At 52.7% G+C, this 19,323-nt stretch overlaps 1 protein-coding gene across 1 annotated transcript; it reads left to right on the top strand.

The window, feature by feature from the left end:
* Window positions 1–5: 5 nt before the first annotated feature.
* On the top strand, window positions 6–7,123 carry LOC311166011 (protein TEX261-like; the record flags this gene model as incomplete). The annotated part of the gene is made up of 4 exons (XM_084227503.1): window positions 6–147; window positions 1,396–1,463; window positions 2,744–2,846; window positions 5,161–7,123. Coding segments are annotated over 4 exons (429 nt in total), but the record flags the coding sequence as incomplete, so codon positions are not given.
* Window positions 7,124–19,323: the final 12,200 nt, after the last annotated feature.

Below are 19,323 nucleotides of genomic sequence, written 5' to 3'. Positions count from 1 at the left end.
CGGGGGTGCAGCTGGGGCTGTTCCTCTTCGAGCACTTCCCGGCCCTGCTGGTGGCCTCGGGGCTCTTCAGCAACCTGGTGTACCTGGGGCTGCTGCAGAGCTTCCCCTGCATCGTGCTCAGCTCCTCCAACTTCCTCCTCTCCTGCGGTCAGACCACAAACTTTGGGTGCTGGGGAATTTGGGGGGTTTTGGGGATTTTTTGGGATTTTTTGGGATTTTTTTGGGGATTTTTTTGGATTTTTTGGGGATTTTTGGGATTTTTTTTGATTTTTTTGGATTTTTTTTTGATTTTTTTTTGATTTTTTCAGGATTTTTTGGGGATTTTTTGAGGATTTTTTACAAGAATATTGAGGGGATTTTTAGGGATTTTTTTTGATTTGTTTAGGGATTTTTTTGAGGATTTTTAGGGATTTTTTGAGGATTTTTTGGGATTTTGGGGGGATTTTTTTTTTATTTTTTGAGATTTTTTTTTATTTTTTGGGGATTTTTAAGGGATTTTTGGGGATTTTTTTTGGGATTTTTAAAAAGAATTTTGAGGGAATTATTGGGGATTTTTTGAGGATTTTTTGGGGATTTTTTTAGGATTTTTGGGGGCTTTTTCGGGATTTTTTGGGATTTGTTTAGGAATTTTTTGAGAGTTCACAGAAGGGATTTTTTGAGGTTTTTTGGGGTTTTTTTTGAGTTTTTTTGGGGGATTTTGGGAATTTTTGGGGATTTTTTGGGGATTTTTAAATTTTTTTTTTTGGGGGGATATTTTTTTTATTTTTTGGGAATTTTTGGGGGTTTTTTTTAGGAATTTTAAAAAGAATTTTGTGGGAATTATTGGGAATTTTTGGGGAGCTTTTGAGGATTTTTGGGGGATTTTATTGGGATTTTTTTGGGGATGTTTTGGGATTTTGGGGGATTTTTTGGAATTTTTTTTTATTTTTTGGGGATTTTTAAGGGATTTTTTGACGATTTTTTAAAAAGAATTTTGAGGGAATTATTGGGGATTTTGGGGGATTTTTTGGGGAGTTTTGGGGGATTTTTTTAGGATTTTTTCCCCCTGATTTGTGGAGAACTTTATGGGATTCTTAGGGGTTTTTTTTATATTTTTGGGGGATTTATTTTTGATTTTGGGGGATTTTTAGAGGATAGTTGGGAATTTTTGGGGGGATTTTTGGGAATTTTGGGGAGAATTTTTGGGGGGGTTTTAAAAGAATTGTGGGGGAATTTTTTGGGATTTTTAGGGGGAATTTTTTGGGAATTTTTTGGGATATTTGGGGCAATTTTTTGGGATTCTTTGGGGATTTTTGGGGGGAATTTTGGGGGAATTTTTTGGGAGGGCTCCAAAATGTGGGATTTTCCCTCTGGAATGTTCTGATCCCGTTGTTTTTTCCCTGTTTTTCCCTCCAGTTCTGGTTGTGGTCAATCACTACCTGGCATTCCAATATTTCGCTGAGGAATTTTACCTCTTCTCCGAGGTGAGATCCCAAAAATTCCAAGATTTTTCCCCATTGGAAAAATCCCAATTTTTGGGTTGGTGGCTCTGAATGTCTTCAAAATAAAACTGATTTTTTTTAATTTTTTCCAATTTTTTTTTGGGGTTTCTTGAGGTTCTGAAATTCCCTGGCAGTTGCAGGTTTGGGATTTTCCCAGGGAATTCCAGGAATTTGGAATGTTCATCCCAATTTATCCCTAAAATGTGAAAAATTTTAGGAATGATAGGAAATTTTAGGAAAAATAGGAAATAAATCATTGAAATTCCATTTTTTTTTACCAATTTAACCCCAAATCTTTTCCCATTGGGAATTCCCATTCCTGATTTTTCTGTGACAAAAATCCCAACAGGCCAAAATTCCATAAAAAACGAGGAAAATCCAATTTCTCCCTGAATTTTTGGGTGTTTTTTTCCCATTAATTTTTCCAGGATATTTTAATTGAATTCATTCAAACCTTAATTAATCCTTAATTAAAACCTGGGAATTCAAAACCAGGAAGAGCAAAAAAATCTGGGAACACCTCGAGGGAACTTTTTTATCCAAAAAAAAAAAAATGGGGTGAGGTGGAATTTTTCCTCAGGAATTCTTGGAATTTTGGGGTTTCTGGGTTGGAATTTTGGGATTTCCAGGCTGGAATTTTGGGAATTCTGGGTTGGAATTTTGGGAATTCGGCAGGTCCTGAATTGGAATTTTCCATAGCAATTCTTGGAATTTTTGGGTTTTGGGTTGGAATTTTGGGATTTCCAGATGGAATTTTGGGAATTCTGGGTTGGAATTTTGGGGTTTTGGGTTGGAATTTTGGGAATTCTGGCTTCTTTCAAGGAAAAGCCAAAAATTTTGGGAACACCTCGAGGAAACTTTTCCCCCACAAGAAAAGGGCTGAGATTGGAAATTTTCCATAGGAATTCTTGGAATTTTGGGGCTTTTGGGTTGGAATTTTGGGATTTCCGAGCTGGAATTTTGGGAATTCTGGTGAATTCTGCAGGTCCTGGCTGGAAATTTTTCGTAGGAATTCTTGGAATTTTGTGGGGTTTTGGGTTGGAATTTTGGGAATTCTGGCTTGGAATTTTGGGAATTCTGGCTTCTTTCAAGGAAGAGCAAAAAATTTGGGAACACCTTGAGGAAACTTCCCCCCCAAAAATGGGGTGAGATGGACGTTTTCCCTTGGGAATTCTTGGAGTTTTGGGGGTTTTGGGTTGGAATTTTGGGGGTTTTGGGTGGGAATTTTGGGAATTGTCTTTGGAATGTTGGGAATTCTGCAGGTCCTGGCTTATTTCACCTTCTGCCTGTGGCTGATTCCCTTCGCCTTCTTCGTGTCGCTGTCGGCCGGGGAGAACGTCCTGCCCTCGACGGTGCAGCCCGGAGGTGGGAACGGGAACAGAGGGAATGGGATCGGGAATGGGGAATGGGGAATGGGATTGGGAATGGGAACAGAGGGAATGGGGATGGGAATGGGAATGGGATTGGGGATGGGGAATGGGAATGGGAATGGGAATGGGAATGGGGATGGGATGGGAATGGGGAATGGGAACGGGATGGGGAATGGGAACGGGGAATGGGATGGGAATGGGATGGGGAATGGGAACGGAGGGAATGGGGATGGGAATGGGATTGGGATGGGAACGGGAACGGGAATGGGGATGGGGATGGGAACAGAGGGGATGGGATTGGGAATGGGGATGGGATTGGGAATGGGATGGGAATGGGAACAGAGGGAATGGGAACGGGAATGGGAACGGGGAATGGGAACGGGAATGGGATTGGGGAATGGGGAATGGGATTGGGGATGGGAATGGGAACGGGAATGGGAACGGGAATAGAGGGGATGGGAACGGGAATAGGAATGGGAATGGGAACAGAGGGGATGGGATTGGGAATGGGGATGGGAATGGGATGGGAATGGGAACGGGAATGGAGATGGGAATGGGGAATGGGAACGGGGATGGGATTGGGATTGGGAATGGGATTGGGATTGGGAATGGGAATGGGAACGGGGATGGGAATGGGAATGGGGATGGGATTGGGGGATGGGAATGGGGATGGGAATGGGAATGGGAATGGGAATGGGAATGGGATTGGGAATGGGGATGGGAATGGGAATGGGAATGGGAATGGAAATGGAAATGGGAATGGGAATAGAGATGGGAATAGAGATGGGATTGGGATTGGGAATGGGATTGGGATTGGGATTGGGATTGGGATTGGGATTGGGAATGGGAATGAGAATGGGGATGGGAATGGGATGGGAATGGGGAATGGGTTTGGTATTGGGAATGGGAATGGGAACGGGAATGGGAATGGGGGATGGGAATGGGATTGGGGATGGGAATAGGAATGGAAATGGGAATGGGATTGGGAATGGGGAATGGGAAAGGGAATGGAAATGGGGATGAGATTGGGATTGGGAATGGGAATGGGAATGGGAATGGGAATGGGAATGGGAATGGGAATGGGATTGGGAATGGAATTGGGATTGGGATTGGGAAAGGGAATGGGATTGGGATTGGGATTGGGATTGGGAATGGGATGGGATGGGGAATGGGAATGGGTGGAAAAGGATTTTGAGTCCGTCCGGTTTCGATCCCGCTCAGAACACCCCGGAAATTTGGGTCTTTTTGGAGCATCAATGCTGTGGAAATTTGGGATTCCTGGGGTTCCCCAAGGGCTCAGAATGTCCCAAAAATTTGGGATTCCTGGGGATCCCTGAGTCCTTGGAGAATCCCAAGGATTGGGAGTGCCAAGGCCTCAGGGAATCCCAGAAATTTGGGATTTTTGGGGTCCCCAGTGGCTCAGAATATCCCAGAAATTGGGGATCCCAAAGGCTCAAAGAACCTTGGGAATGTTGGGATTCCTGGTGCCCCCAGTTTTCCGAATGTCCCAGAAATTTGTGATTCCTGAGGCTTCCCGTGGGCTCAGAATATCCCAAAATTTTGGGATTTTTGGGGTCACCAAGGGTCAGAATGCTCCAGAAATTGGGAATCCCAAAGGCTCAAAGAACCCCAAAAATTTGGGATCCCCGGGTGCTCCCAAAGTTCTGAGAATTCCATGGAGCTGGGGATTCCTGGGTGCACCTGAAATTTGGGATTCCCTGGGCCTTCCTGAGGGCTCAGAATGTCCCAAAAAATTGGGATTTTTGGGGGTCACCAAGGCCCAGAATGGCCCAGAAATTTGGGATTCCCGGTGGTCCCTGAGCCCTTGTAGAATCCCAGAAATTTGGGATTTTTGTGGTCCCCAAAGGCTCAGAGAATTCCAGGGATTGGGAGTCCCAAAGGCCCACAAATTTGGGATTCCCTGGGACTTCCTAAAGGCTCAGAATGGCCCAAAAATTTGGGATTTTTGGGATCCCAAAGGCTCCAAGAACCTCGGGAATTTTGGGATTCCTGAGGCTTCCTGTGGGCTCGGAATATCCCAAAAATTTTGGGATTTTTAGGGGTCACCAGGGGTCAAAATGTCCCAGAAATTTGGGATTCCCAACCCTTTGGAGAACCCCAGAAATTTGGGATCTCCGGGCGCCCCAAAAGCTCCGAGAATTCCGTCGGGGTTTCCGATCACCCCACAAATTTGGGATCCTCAATTCCCCCAATCCCACACGACTTCTTTGGGAATTCCCCCCAAAAAAACCCCAAAAATCTCCCAGAATTCCCCCCTGGAATTCCGACCCATTCCCGCTTTTCCGCAGACGACGTCGTCTCCAATTATTTCACCAAGGGGAAAAGAGGGAAACGCTCCGGGATTCTCCTGATCTTCTCCTTCATCAAGGAAGCCATCCTGCCCAGCAGGCAGAAAATCTACTGAAATCTGGGAATATTGGGGAAAATTTGGGAATATTTGGGAATATCCAGAAGATCCCCAGCCAGAAGATCCCAAATTTTCTGCCCCTTTTTTCTGGGAATTCTTTGGGAATTCAGAGACTTGGACACTCCTGGAGGTGCCGACCGCGCTCGGGGTTTTTCCCTGCTTGATTCCTTGGGAATGTTTCCACGGAAAATCTTGGGAATTTTGGGGAATTTCAAAGTTCCCTGACGGTTTTTTGGTTTTTGGAGCTGCTCCTGGATTTTCCTGAAGGTTCCACAGAGCCATGAATTAAAAACAAAAAATATATGGGAAAAATCGGGATAAATCCAGAGGATTCCACGCTGTCCCTTCATCCCGGTTTTCCAGAAGGAATTATCCAAAAAAAAAATCAGGATTTGGGTGGTTTAAATCCTGGAAATTCCCGTTTTTCCATCCTGCAAAGCCTTGGGAAGGAGCTGCTGGGAAGGGATTTTCCATGGGAATCTCATTTTTCCGAGGAATTCCCGGAATTCCGGATTTTTCCGATCCTGCAGACGAAGGGGGGAATGTTGAGAATTCCCAGATTTTTCCTTCCTCCTTTTCCAAACCGAGGCAGCTGCAAATTTCTTCTTTCCCATCAGAGAATTCCCATTTTTTTTCTGGATTTTTCCATTCCCACCCCAGCCAGGCTTGGGAATTCCCAATCCAGAAGATTTTTTGAGGAATTCCCCCAAAAAATTCCTTTGGAAAAGTTGGAATTTTGCTCTGAAACCTCTTGGATTTGGGTTTTTTTTGTTGTTTTTTTTTGTTTTGTTTTTTCCCCCTCTGGATTGGCTGGAAAATTCCAGGATGGGAATGAGGAAAATCAGGAATTCCTGATTCCTTTGAATCCCAATTTTCCTGGGAATTTTTCCATATTTTTCCAGCCTGGATTTCCAGGAGCTGAATCAGATTTTAGGGAAATCGTGGAATTCCATAAATATTGAACCAGGAAAAGGAAATTTGGGATGAAACCCCCAGGAAATTTGGGAAAAACATTCCCAGAAACGCCGAGAATGAAGGAAATTTATGAATAAAGTGGAAAAATCCTGGATTTTCCTTGGGGTTTGGAGGGATTTTATTGGGATTGGGATTTTTCCAGGTCCCTGGAAGTGTGCAAGGCCAGGGTGTGGAATTTGGATGGAATTTTGCCAGGGGAATTCCAGGATTTTGGGGGAAATTCATGGATTCAGATCCCATCCCCCATCCCGTGGGATTGTGGATTTTCCTGGATCTGGAAAGGGCAGGAAAAGGAAATTCCTGGGCTCTGGAATTTCCCTGGAAGCAGCAGGGAGAGCCCAAAAAAAGCTGGATTTGGAAAAATCCGGGAAAAATCTCCAGAATTTGGGAAAAATCAGGGAAAAAACCTCCAGGATTTGAAGAGATCTGGGGAAAAGCTTCAGGAAAGTTCCGGGATTTGGAGAAATCTGGGAAAAATCTCCAGAATTTGGGAAAAATCCGTGAAAAAACTCCAGGATTTGGGAAAAATCCAGGAGGAAGCTCCAGGAAAAATCCAGGAAGAAACTCCAGGGAAATTCCGGGATTTGGGAAAAATGTGGGAAGAAACTCCTGGAAAGTTCTGGGATTTGGAGAAATCTGGGAAAAATCTCCAGGATTTGGGAAAAATCCAAGAAAAAACTCCAGGATTTGGGAAAAATTCAGGAAAAAGCTCCAGGAATTGGAGAAATCTGGGAAAAATCTCCAGGATTTGGGAAAAATCTGGGAAAATTTCTTGCTTCTTTTCCATCAGGAATTTCCCAATTTTTTTTTTGGGGCCTCTCCTTCCCTGTTTTTCTCCTGGAAAATCCACAGGGAAAAGGGGCAGGAATTCAGGGAAATTTGGGAAAAATCCCTCCCAGCCTTAAATCTTTGAGTTCCAGCTGGGGAAGGAGGGAAAAAAAAAAAAACAACTGGGAAAAAAAACCAAATCCAAGGGAATTCCCGGAGAATGGAGGATTTGGGATTCCTGGGAAAGGAGCTTTGGAATGCCAGGAATAATTCCAGGTGGTCTCAAATCCCAGGGAAATAAAGGATTTTATTTGGATGTTGTAGGAGAGGAGGAGCTGCCCGAGGCTCTGTGGGATTCTGGGGAAGGAATTCCCGGATTTTGGGGGATTGGGAGGGTGGGATGGAATTCTGTGGGGTGGGCGGGGTTTGGGTCATTCCCAGGGCAAAGCGAGGTGGAATTCCAGGGGATCCCGGTTTTTCCAGGGGTTCCCAGGAGGGTGGGAAATTCTGGGAATGGAGGGTGGAAAATCCTGGGGATGAGGCAGAAAAGTCTTGGAAAGGAGGGGGCAAAATCTTGGGAATGAAGGCAGGAAAATTCTGGAAATTGAGGGGGGAAAATCCTGGGAAAATCTTGAGAAAAAAAGCTGGGAAATCCTGGGAATTGAGGGCAGGAAATCCTGGGAATTGAGGGCAGGAAATCCTGGGAATTGAGGGCAGGAAATCCTGGGAAAATCCTGGGAGAGGATGGCAGCAAATTCTGGGAATTGAGGATAGAAAATCCTGGGAAAAAAGGGTGGGAAATCTTGGGAAAGGAGGACAGGAAATCCCAGGAATTGAGGGCAGGAAATCCTGGGAAATGAGGGTGGGAAGTCCTGGAAAGGAGGCAGGAAAGTTTTGGGGGAAAAAAGATGGGAAATCCTTGGAAATTAGGAAATCCTGGGAATTGAGGGTGGAAAATCTTGGGAATTGGGGGTGGGAAATTCTGGGAATCGAAGGTGGAAAATCCTGGAAAAATCTTGGGAATGGAGGATGGGAAATCCTGGGAGGAGAGGATGGGAAATTTTGGGAATTGAGGGTTGGGAATCCTGGGAAATGAGCATGGGAAGTCCTGGAAAGGGGGCAGGAAAATCTTAGGAAAAAGGGGTGGGAAATCCTGGGAAAGGAGGCAGGAAAATCCTGGGAATTGAGGGTGAGAAAATCCTGGAAAGGAGGGGGGGGAAATCCTGGGAAATGAGGGTGGAAAATCTTGGGAAAGGGGGGTGGGGAGTGATGGGAATCCAGGGAGGAAAATCCTGGGAAATCCTGGGAATGGAGGTCGGGAAATCTGGGAAAGGAGGGCAAAAAAATCTTGGGGAAAAGGGGTGGAAAATCCTGGGAAAGGAGCATGGAAAATCCCAGGAAATGAGGGCGGGAAATCCTGGGAAATGAGGGTGGGAAATTCAGGGAATGGAGGGCAGGAAATCCTGGGAATTGAGGATGGAAACTCCTGGAAAGGAGGCAGGAAAATCTTGGGAACGGAGGACGGGAAATCCCAGGAAAGGAGGGTGGAAAATCTTGGGGGAAAAAGGATGGAAGACTGGGAATTGAGGGTGGGAAAATCCCGGAAAATGAAGGTGGAAAATCCCAGGAAAGGAGGGCGGGAATTCCCGGGAAGCGGCTCCTAGGCCTTGTCCCCGCTGTCCCAAGCCCAGCGGGGGCGGGGACGCGTCCGGGGGAGGCCACCAAGGCCCCGGGGCCGGAAGGGGACAGCGGGCATGGCCTGGCCCTGGTCCTGGTCCTTGTCCTTGTCCTTGTCCTTGTCCTTGTCCTTGTCCTTGTCCTTGTCCCGGTCCTGGTCGCGGTTTCCTGGGAAAAGCCGTGACAGGGATGGCAGCGGGGACGGGAGGGGACAGCAGGTGGCGGCTGCCGGTGTCACCTCCGTGGTGTCACCTCCGCGCCCTCCTCGGGGACATTCCCGGCTCCGTACCCGCCTCCGCCTCCTTCCCGGCTCCGCCGCGCTCCTGTGCTCCCGTGGAATTCCTCAGGGAACCGGTGCCCGTGGAATCGGTGTCCTCGGAATTCCTCAGGGGATCGGTGCCCATGGAATCGGTGCCCATTGAATTGGTGCTCTTGGACTTGCACTTGGAATTGGTGCCCATGGAATTCCTTGGGGAATTGGTGCCCATGGAACTGGTGCCCATGGAATCAGTGCCCATGGAATTGGTGCCCATGGAATTGGTGCCCTTGGAATTGCACTTGGAATTGGTGCCCATGGAATTCCTCATGAAATTGGTGCCCATGGAATTCCCCATGGACTGGTTTCCCATAGCATTGGTGCCCCTGGAATTGGTGCCCATGGAATTCCCAGTGGCATTGGTGCCCATGGAATTCCTCATGGAATCGGTGCCCATGGAACTGGTGCCCATGGAATCGGTGCCCTTGGAATGGTTTCCCATGGAATTCCCCCTGGAACTGGCGCCCTTGGAATTGGTGCCCATGGAATTCCCCATGGCATCGGTGCCCACGGCATTGGTGCCCATGGTATTCTCCATGGAATTCCCCATGGAATTGGTGCCCATGGACCGGTTTCCCATGGAATTTCCCACGGAATTCCCCACGGAATCCCCCAAGGAAGCGTCCAGGGCCCGGCGGCGCCGCTCCAGGATGGATCCCAGCTCCAGCACTGATCCCCGATCCCGATCCCGGCTCCTCCGGCTGCGCCTCCGGCTCGGCCTCCGCAGGGTGCCCTGGGACAGCCGGCGTCACCGGGGGGGGGGACAGAGGGGACAGCAGGGGGACAGCGAGGGGACACCGGGGGGACACAGAGGGGACAGCAAGGGGACACGGAGGGGACACCGGGGGGACAGCGAGGGGACATTGGGAGGACAGTGGGGGGACACAGAGGGGACACAGGGGGCACACAGAGGGGTTACTGGGGGGACATGGAGGGGACACCGGGGGGACAGCGAGGGGACACCGGGGGGACACAGAGGGGGGACACAGAGGGGACACCAGGGGGACAGCAAGGGGACACCGGGGGGACACAGAGGGGACACCGGGGGGACACAGAGGGGACACCAAGGGGACACTGCAGGGACAGCAAGGGGGACAGCGAGGGGACACTGCAGGGACAGTGCGGCAACACCCTGGGGGGACAAAAGGGACACCTAAATGGGCACGGAGAGGAAATCAAGGGACACCACAGGGACGTGATGGGGACAGCATGGGGACAGCATGGGGACATCGAATAGACACCACAGGGACACCAAAAGGACACCAAGGGGACACTGAGGGGACATCAAGGGCCGCCAAAGGGACGCAAAGGGGACACCACAGGGACAGAATGGGGACGCTGCAGGGAGAGCATGTCAACACCGTGGGGACACCACGGGGACATCAAGGGGAGCGATATCAAGGGGACATCAAAGGGACACTGAGGGGACATCGAGGGGACACAAAGCGGGGCATGATGGGGGCATTGAGAGGACACCAAGGGGACAATGTAGGGACATCCTGGGGACACAAAGGGGACAGCATGGTGACACCATAGGAACCCAAAGGGGACGTCATGGGGACACCAATAGGACACCACGGGGACATCAAGGGGACACTAGGAGGACAGCATGGGGACACTGAGGGGACGGCATGGGGACACCGTGGGGACACCGTGGGGACAACGAGGGGACAGCGCTGCCCACCAGGATCCCCTGCAGCTCCAGCGCCGCGCTCCTCCTGCTGGCCACGGAGTCCTGCCGGGAAATCGGGAATGGCTCGATCCCAGAATTCCCGCCCCCGGCAATGCCAGGCCGGCCAGCGCCTTGTCCCCGTTGTCACCTGGCACGGGGGTGGCCTCGTCCTGGCCGGCCGCAGGACGATCCCGGTGCGGATCCGCTCCAGCATCTCCTGCACGGCGCGGGCGCGGATGTCCTCGGTCCCCGAGTCACCTGCCGGGGTGGCACCGCCTGTCACCTGCCCGTGCTGGGGACAGGGCTGGGGACACACTTGGGGTGGAGCTGTCCCCTCCCCTGGCAGTGCCACCCTGTCCCCAGATCGCCCCCAATGGAGCTGGGGGAGCCCTGGAGCGCCCCTGTCCCTGTGACACTTTGGGGACACTCCTGATGTCCCCACCCCGGCCATGGTGACACTCTGGGGACACTCCCAATGTCCCCACCCTGGCCATGGTGACACTTTGGGGACTCTCCTGATGTCCCCACCCCCACCCTGGTGGCACTCTGGGGACACTCCCGATGTCCCCACCCCTGCCATGGTGACACTCTGGGGACACTCCTGATGTCCCCACCCCGGCCATGGTGGCACTCTGGGGACACTCCTGATGTCCCCACCTTGGTGACACTTTGGGGATGCTCCTGATGTCCCCACCCCCACCCTGGTGGCACTCTGGGGACACTCCCGATGTCCCCACCCCCACCCTGGTGGCACTCTGGGGACACTCCCGCTGTCCCCACCCCTCAGACTCACTCTGCTCCGGGTTTTTCCGCGCCTTCCTCTGCCTGAGGGTGGCCAGGGGGCTGCGGGGGGGACAGGAGGTGACACCGGAGGGGACAGGAGGTGACACCTCACGTCCGTCACTCCGTCCCCTCCCCTCTAGGGGACAGTCAGGGCGGGGACAGCAGTTTTCCAGGAATATTCTGGAATGCTGGCCGTCAAAGCCGTCGGGATGTGTCACCTACTCGGCGGGGACAGTGGTGGCAGTGGGCGGTGGCAGCGGTGGCGGCGGTGGCACCTGGGGGTGGCTCCGAGGTGGCGGCTGCTGCGCCAGCTGCTCCCGGAGGGATCCCACTGGAACGAGGTGGAACCGGGATTGGGGATCCCTCTGGGATCGTCCGGAATCTCCGCGGAACCCTCCAAAATCCCCCTGGAATCTGTCCGGGACTCCTCTGGAACTTTCTGGAATCCCCACGGAATCACCTGGAATTCTTTGGAACACCCCTGGGATCCTCCGGAATCCCCCCGCGGAATCTTCTGAAATCCCTTTGGATTCCCCCCCCCCCGGGATCTTCTGGAGCTCCCCTGGAACCCCCTCTGGAATTTTCTGGAATCCTGTCAGAATCCTCTAAAATTCCCCTGGAATCATCTGGAATCCTTCTGAAATCCTCCAAAACCCCCTCTGGAATTCTTTGGAATCTTCTGGAATCCCCCTTGGAATCCCTCTGGATTTTTCCTGGAATCCTCCAAAACCCCCTCTGGAATTCTTTGGAATCTGTCTGGAATCTTCTGGAAATCCCCCCCCCCCCCCCCCCTGGAATTATTCGGAATGTTCCGGAATCCCTCTGGAATCCTCCAGAGTCACTCTGGAATGCCCTGGAACCGTCTGGAATTCCATGTTGATGTTCCCACCTTCCTTCTCCAGCCCTTCCAGCCTCTCCCTCAGCTCCCGCTTCTCCTCCCGCTCCTCCTCCAGCGCTTCCCGCGCCCGCTGCAGCTCCTCCCGCTCCTGCTCCAGCTCCTGCTCCTGCGGGAGGTGGGAATTCCGGGATCTGGGAAAACCCCAAGGACGGCAACGCTCCCCAAACCCAACGTCGGGAATTTGGGGAAAAACTCCCGGCGCGTTTCAGGGCAAATCTGCCCTCGCAGTGGGATGAGGTTCCGTCAACACCCGGGGAAATCCAGGGAGGGAAATCCAGGGAGGGAAATCCATGGAAGGAAATCCATGGATGGAAATCCATGGTGGGAAATCCATGGATAGGAATCCATGGATGGAAATCCACTTTGGGAAATCCATGGATAGGAATGCACAGATGGAAATCCAGGGAAGGAAATCCAGGGAGCGAAATCCATGGAAGGAAATCCAGGAAGGGAAATCCATGGATAGGAATCCACAGAGGGAAATCCATGGATGGAAATCCATGGATGGAAATCCATGGTGGGAAATCCATGGAAGGAAATCCACAGAGGGAAATCCATGGTGGGAAATCCATGGATGGAAATCCATGGTGGGAAATCCAGGGAAGGAAATCCATGGTGGGAAATCCATGGATGGAAATCCCCAGAGGGAAATCAATGGATGGAAATCCACTTTGGAAAATCCATGGATAGGAATGCACAGATGGAAATCCAGGGAAGGAAATCCAGGGAGTGAAATCCATGGAAGGAAATCCATGGTTGGAAATCCATGGTGGGAAATCCATGGATAAGAATCCATGGATGGAAATCCAGGGAAGGAAATCCACAGAGGGAAATCCATGGAAGGAAATCCACAGAGGGAAATCCATGGAAGGAAATCCACAGAGGGAAACCCATGGATGGAAATCCATGGAGGGAAATCCATGGATAGGAATCCATGGATGGAAATCCACTTTGGGAAATCCATGGATAGGAATCCACAGATGGAAATCCAGGGAGGGAAATCCATGGAAGGAAATCCAGGGAGGGAAATCCATGGTGGGAAATCCATGGATAAGAATCCATGGATGGAAATCCAGGGAAGGAAATCCATGGAGGGAAATCCACAGAGGGAAATCCATGGAAGGAAATCCATGGTGGGAAATCCATGGGAGGAAATCCAGGGATGGAAATCCATGGTGGGAAATCCATGGTGGGAAATCCACGGAAGGAGATCCATGATAGGAAATCCATGGTGGGAAATCCGTGGAGGGAAATCCATGGAAAAGCAGTGCTCCATGGAAAAATGGGATTGGAGGGGTGGGATCTGGACCCCGCTGTCCCCTCCCCGCCATGTCCCCAAGCTTGGGGACAGTCCCTCACGCGCTGGCGCTGTTCCCGCTGCGTCTCCTCCAGCTCCCGGCTGAGTTTTTCCAGCTCCTGGAACGCTTCCAGGATTTGGGAATCGGGCGCGGCGCTCCTCAGCAGGATGGAGCTCTGGCGCTTCGCCTCCTTCTGCTGGACCAGCATCTGGAAGTGCGGGTGTCACCTCGGTGTCACCTCGGTGTCACCTCCCTGTCACCTCGGTGTCACCCTCTGGAGGGCCTGGCGGTGAATCCCACCTGGCTGCATCCTGGAAAACTGGGATGAATCCTGGGATCACCCCATTCCCTTGGGATGGGTGCCAGGGATGCGCTGGGACACCCCAGTGTCACCTCCGTGCCACCCTCAGTGGCGTCCCCAACCCCTCAGTGTCACCTCAGTGTCACCTCAGTGTCACCTTCTGGAGGTGCCGGCGGCTTCCTCCCGGGAATCCTGGGATCATCCCATTCCCTCAGGATGGGTGACCCCAGTGTCACCTCCCTGCCACCCCCAGCCGTGTCCCCAAGGCCTTGGTGGCACCTGGTGGGCGAAGGCCTCGGCGTGGCAGCGCAGGTCCTGCTCCAGCTCCAGCTGCTCCAGGGCCTGGCAGTAATCCTGGGTGACAATCTGGGACACTGCGGGGACAGCGGGGGTGGCACCGGGGAAAGGGGGAAAAAGGGGGAAGAGGGTGGGAAACGGGGGGAAAAGATTTGGGAAATGGGAGGGAAAAGGGCAGGAAAGGGGCGGGTGGAAAAGGTGGCAAATGGGGGGAAAAAGGTGGGAAAAGTGTGGGAAAAGGGGGAGGGAAAGGTGGGAAAAAGGAGAAATGAGGGGTGGGAAATGGGGGGAAAAGGGGTGGGAAAAGGGCGGGAAATGGGGGAGGAAAAGCAGGAAAGGAGGGGGAAAAGGGTGGAAAAGGGTGGGAAAAGGCAGAAATGAGGCGTGATAAGGGGGGAAAAGGGGGAGGAAAAAGTGGGAAATAGGGGAGGAAAAAGTGGGAAAAGGGGGAGGAAAATGTGGGAAAAGGGGGAGGAAAAGGTGGGAAAAGTGTGGGAAAAGGGGGAGGAAAAGGTGGGAAAAGGGAGAAATGAGGGGTGGGAAATGGGGGGAAAAGGGGTGGGAAAAGGGTGGGAAATGGGGGAGGAAATAGCAGGAAAGGAGGGGGAAAAGGGTGAAAAAGGGTGGGAAAGGGCAGAAATGAGGTGTGATAAGGGGGGAAAGAGTGGGAAATGGGGGGAGGAAAAGGTGGGAAAAGGGGGAGGAAAATGTGGGAAAAGGGGGAGGAAAATGTGGGAAAAAGAGGGAGGAAAAAGTGGGAAAGAGAGGAAATGAGGGGCAGGAAATGGGGTGGGACAAGGGGGAATGAGGGGTGGGAAATGGGGAAAAAAAAACCGGGGGGAAGAGCAGAGAAAAGGTGGAAAATGGGGGAGGAGAAGGGGGGAAGTGGAAGAAAAGGGTGGGGAATGTTTGAAAAATGGGAGGGAAAAAGGTGGGAAATGAGGTGGAAAGAAAGGGGAGAAAAGGAGGGGAAAATAATGGGAAAAGGGGGAAAACGGGTGGGAAATGGGGTGGGAAATAGGGGTGGGAAAGGGAGGGAAGAAGGGTGGGGAAAAGGTGGGAAAAAAGGAGAAAAAGGGGAAAAAAGGGAGAAAAAGGAGGCGAAAAAAGGGGGGAAATGAGGGTGATGCCACCATGGGCACTGGGGACACGGCCACGGGCAGCTGCCAGCCATGGGTTTGGGGTGGCACTGGTGGCACCGGAGGGGACATGGGGACGCTGCTGACCTCTCTTGAAGGACCTCAGGGCCCTCTGGCTGGCGGCCAGGGCTGCCCGCAGGCGCTGCTGCTCCTCCCGCTCCAGCTCCAGCTGTGCCGGGAAAACACGGGAAAAGAGGTGAGAAATCCGGGAAATATCCGGGAGAAAATGCGGGGAAAATGCATGACAAATTGGTGAAAAATCTGTGAAAAATCTGTGAGAAAATCCGGGAGGAAAATCTGTGACAGATCTCAAAAAATCTGTGAAAGCGTCACGAAAAATCTGTGAATAATCAGGGAGAAGTCCAGGAGAAATCTGGGAGAAAATCTGTGACCAATCATGAAAAATTTGTGAAAACTTGGTGAAAAATCCGGGAGAAATTCGGGAAAAAATGGGGGAAAAAAATCAGTGAAAAATCTGGTCCAAAATCTGGGAGAAATTTGTGAAAAAATCGTGAAAAATCCAGAAGAAATGCAGGAGAAAATCCGGGAGAAAATGCGGGAGAAAATCCGGGAGAAAATCCAGGAGAAATCCGCAAAAATTTCCTGAAAAATTCGTGAAAAGTCTTGGGAAAAAATCCACAAAAAAATCAGCAAAAAAATCCGCAAAAAGTCTGGGGGAAAATCAGCAAAAAATCGGCAAAAAATCCACAAAAAACCGCAAAAAAATACATGAGGAAATCCATGAAAAATCAGCGGAAAATCCACAAAAAATAAGCGAAAAATCCACAAAAAATTCCACCCTGAGCCCTGGGACACTGTGGGGGGTTAAATCCCGAAAATCCCGAAATGGGAAAGGAGGGTTGGGGCCGTTTTTGGGGTACCTGGGCGTGCAGGTGCTGCAGCTGTGCCTGGAGGTGCCGGTGCTGTTCCAGGAGCTGGGAGAGATCTCCCTGTGGAGCTGGGGAAAAATGGGAATGAGGGGTGGGAAATGGGGAAAAGGGGTAAAAAAGGGGCAAAATGGGGGAAAAGGGGGCAAAAAGGGGGAAAAGGGGGAAAAGGAGGAAAAATGGGAAGAGGGGGAAATGAGGAGTGGGAAAGAGGGTGAAAAGGTGGGAAATGGGAGGGAAAAAATTGGGAAAGGGGGAATTGAGGGGTGGGAAATTGCGGTGGGAATGGGGGAAAGGGGAAAGAGGGTGGGAAAGGGAGGGAATGAGAGGTGGGAAAGGGGAAAAAAAGGGTGAAAAGGGAAAAGGGGGGTGGGAAAGGGAGATAAAGAGTGGGAAATGAGAAGGGAGAAAAATTGGGAAAGGGGGGATTGAGGGGTGGGAAAAGGGGGAGAAAAAGAGTGGGAAAAGGGGAAAAAGGATGGGAAAGGGCAGTGAGGACTCCCCGGAGCTTGGTCCCCCCCCTGGTCACCCCATCCCAGCTCTGTGTCCCCAATATCCCGACTGGAATCTGCCTCTGCAATGGCATCCAGCGGGAATGAGGTGTGGCAGCGGGGTGGCACCCCTGGGACACCCCAGACACCCCAAGGGTCATCCTGGGGTGGGATCAGGGAATTTGGGGTGTCCCCACGAGGTGCCCAGAGGCTGCCGAGAGCTGGAAGTGGAACCTTGGGAAAAGAGGATGGGAAAGGGGAAGCGCGAGCGGCGGCGGCGACTGCGGTTGGATTTCGGTGTCGCTTTCACTTGGATTGACCCAAAATGGGGCTTGGGAATGGCCCCAAAGGTCGGCATGGGGACAGCCTGGGGTCTGGGGACATTGGGAGGGGACAGCAGGGCAGGGATGGGGTTGGGATGGGATGGGATGGAATCCATGGGATCCATGGGATGGGATGGGATGGGATGGGATGGGATCCATGGGATGGGATCCATGGGATGGGATGGGATGGGATGGGATCCATGGGATGGGACACCCCAGGCTCACCTGGGAGCTGGGCAGGGGTGGGGGCCTCCTCCAGGGCCACCCCTGTGGGTGTCAGCTCCTCTGGAGTCCCCTTGGGGGTCATCACAGGTGTCACCTCCTCTGGGGCCACCTCAGGGCTTCCCTCGGGTGTCCTGGCCAGGCCGATCCTCTCCAGCCGCGCACTCTCCTGCTCCACCAGAATCCCAGAATCCCAGGACTGGGGTTCCCCCCGAGCTGCGTGTGCCTCAAGGGTGCCCCAGCGCCTTTGTCCCCATGAAGGGACAATTTTGGGACCTGTCCCCATCCCCACCTGGGCACTGAAGGCCTGGGCTCGCTGCCGGCTCCGCTGCTCCAGCTCCACCTCGGTGTCCAGCGCCGCCAGCTCGGCCAGCAGCGCCTGTGACGCTGGGGGTGACACCGGCGGGGACACCGGGGCTCAGGTGCCACCAGCGTGGCCAGAGCCCGGCCAGGGCACCCGGGAGCGGGGCTGGCACCGAGCTGGGGGAGGTTACCCCAGAGCCTGCGGGGCCAGGGAGGTGCCAGGGACACTGGGGACATGGGGATGGGACATGGGGACACGGGGATGGGACATGGGGATGGGACACGGGGATGGGACATGGGGACACGGGGATGGGACATGGGGATGGGACACGGGGATGGGACATGGGGATGGGACACTGGGGACATGGGGATGGGACACGGGGATGGGACATGGGGACACGGGGATGGGACACGGGGACAGGGGGATGGGACATGGGGATGGGACATGGGGACACAGGGAGGGGACATGGGGATGGGACACAGGGATGGGACATGGGGACACGGGGATGCGACACGGGGATGGGACAAAGGGACAGGACATCGGGATGGGACACGGGGATGGGATATGGGGATGGGACATGGGGAGGCGACACAGGGACAGGGCATGGGGATGGGACACGGGGATGGGACACGGGGACGGGACATGGGGACGGGACATCAGGATGGGACACAGGGAGGGGACATCAGGATGGGAGATGGGGACAGGACACTGGGGATATGGGGATGGGACACAGGGATGGGACATGGGGATGGGACATGGGGACAGAACATGGGGACGGGACATGGGGATGGGACATGGGGACGGGACACGGGGATGGGACACGGGGATGGGACACAGGGGACACAGGGATGGGACACTGGGGGACACAGGGATGGGACACTGGGGACACAGGGATGGGACACTGGGGACACAGGGATGGGACACAGGGATGGGACACGGGGATGGGACACGGGGATGGGACACGGAGATGGGACAGGGCTCACCTTGCTCCAGCTGGGCCAGCCGAGTCTGGGTGTCATCTGGCGCTGCATCCAGGGGCGGGTGCTGTGATGGGAAAAACGGGAATGAGGCTCTGGGTTGGCATGGAATTCCATTGGCACGGAGTTCCGTTGGCATGGAGTTCCATTGGCACGGAATTCCGTTGGCGCGGCATTCCACCGGCATGGAAATCTATCAGCCTGGCACTGGCGGGGTGTTGCATTGGAATTCCATTGGCACTGGCAGGGTATTCCATTGGAATTCCATTGGCATTCCATTGGCACTGGCAGGGAATTCCATTGGAATTCCACCGGCATTCCATTGGCACTGGCAGGGTATTCCATTGGAATTCCACTGGCACTGGCAGGGCCTTCTATCAGCATTCCATTGGCACTGGCAGGGTATTCCATTGGCATTCCATTGGCAGTGGCAGGGTATTCCATTGGCATTCCACTGGCACTCCACCATCATGCCATTGGAATTCCACTGCTGAGCCCCGAGCCAGCCAGGCACCCCCAGTGCCGGTGGCGCTGTGCCTGTTGTCACCCCTGGAGTCTGGACACAGGACACCCCCCCTTTATCCCCCCAATTTATGGGATCCAGAAGGGGGAATCCAAAGGAAAAGGAGCCTGGAAGCGATACCTGTCCAGGAGCTGCCTCCTCCTCCTCCTCCTCCTCGCTGCTCCCGGACTCCAGGATGGCTGCGGGGACCCGA

The sequence above is a fragment of the Fringilla coelebs genome (assembly GCF_963513975.1).
Source record: "Fringilla coelebs genome assembly, contig: SCAFFOLD_400, whole genome shotgun sequence".
NCBI lineage: Eukaryota > Metazoa > Chordata > Aves > Passeriformes > Fringillidae > Fringilla > Fringilla coelebs.
This window is presented reverse-complemented; position numbering and strand designations above follow the sequence as displayed.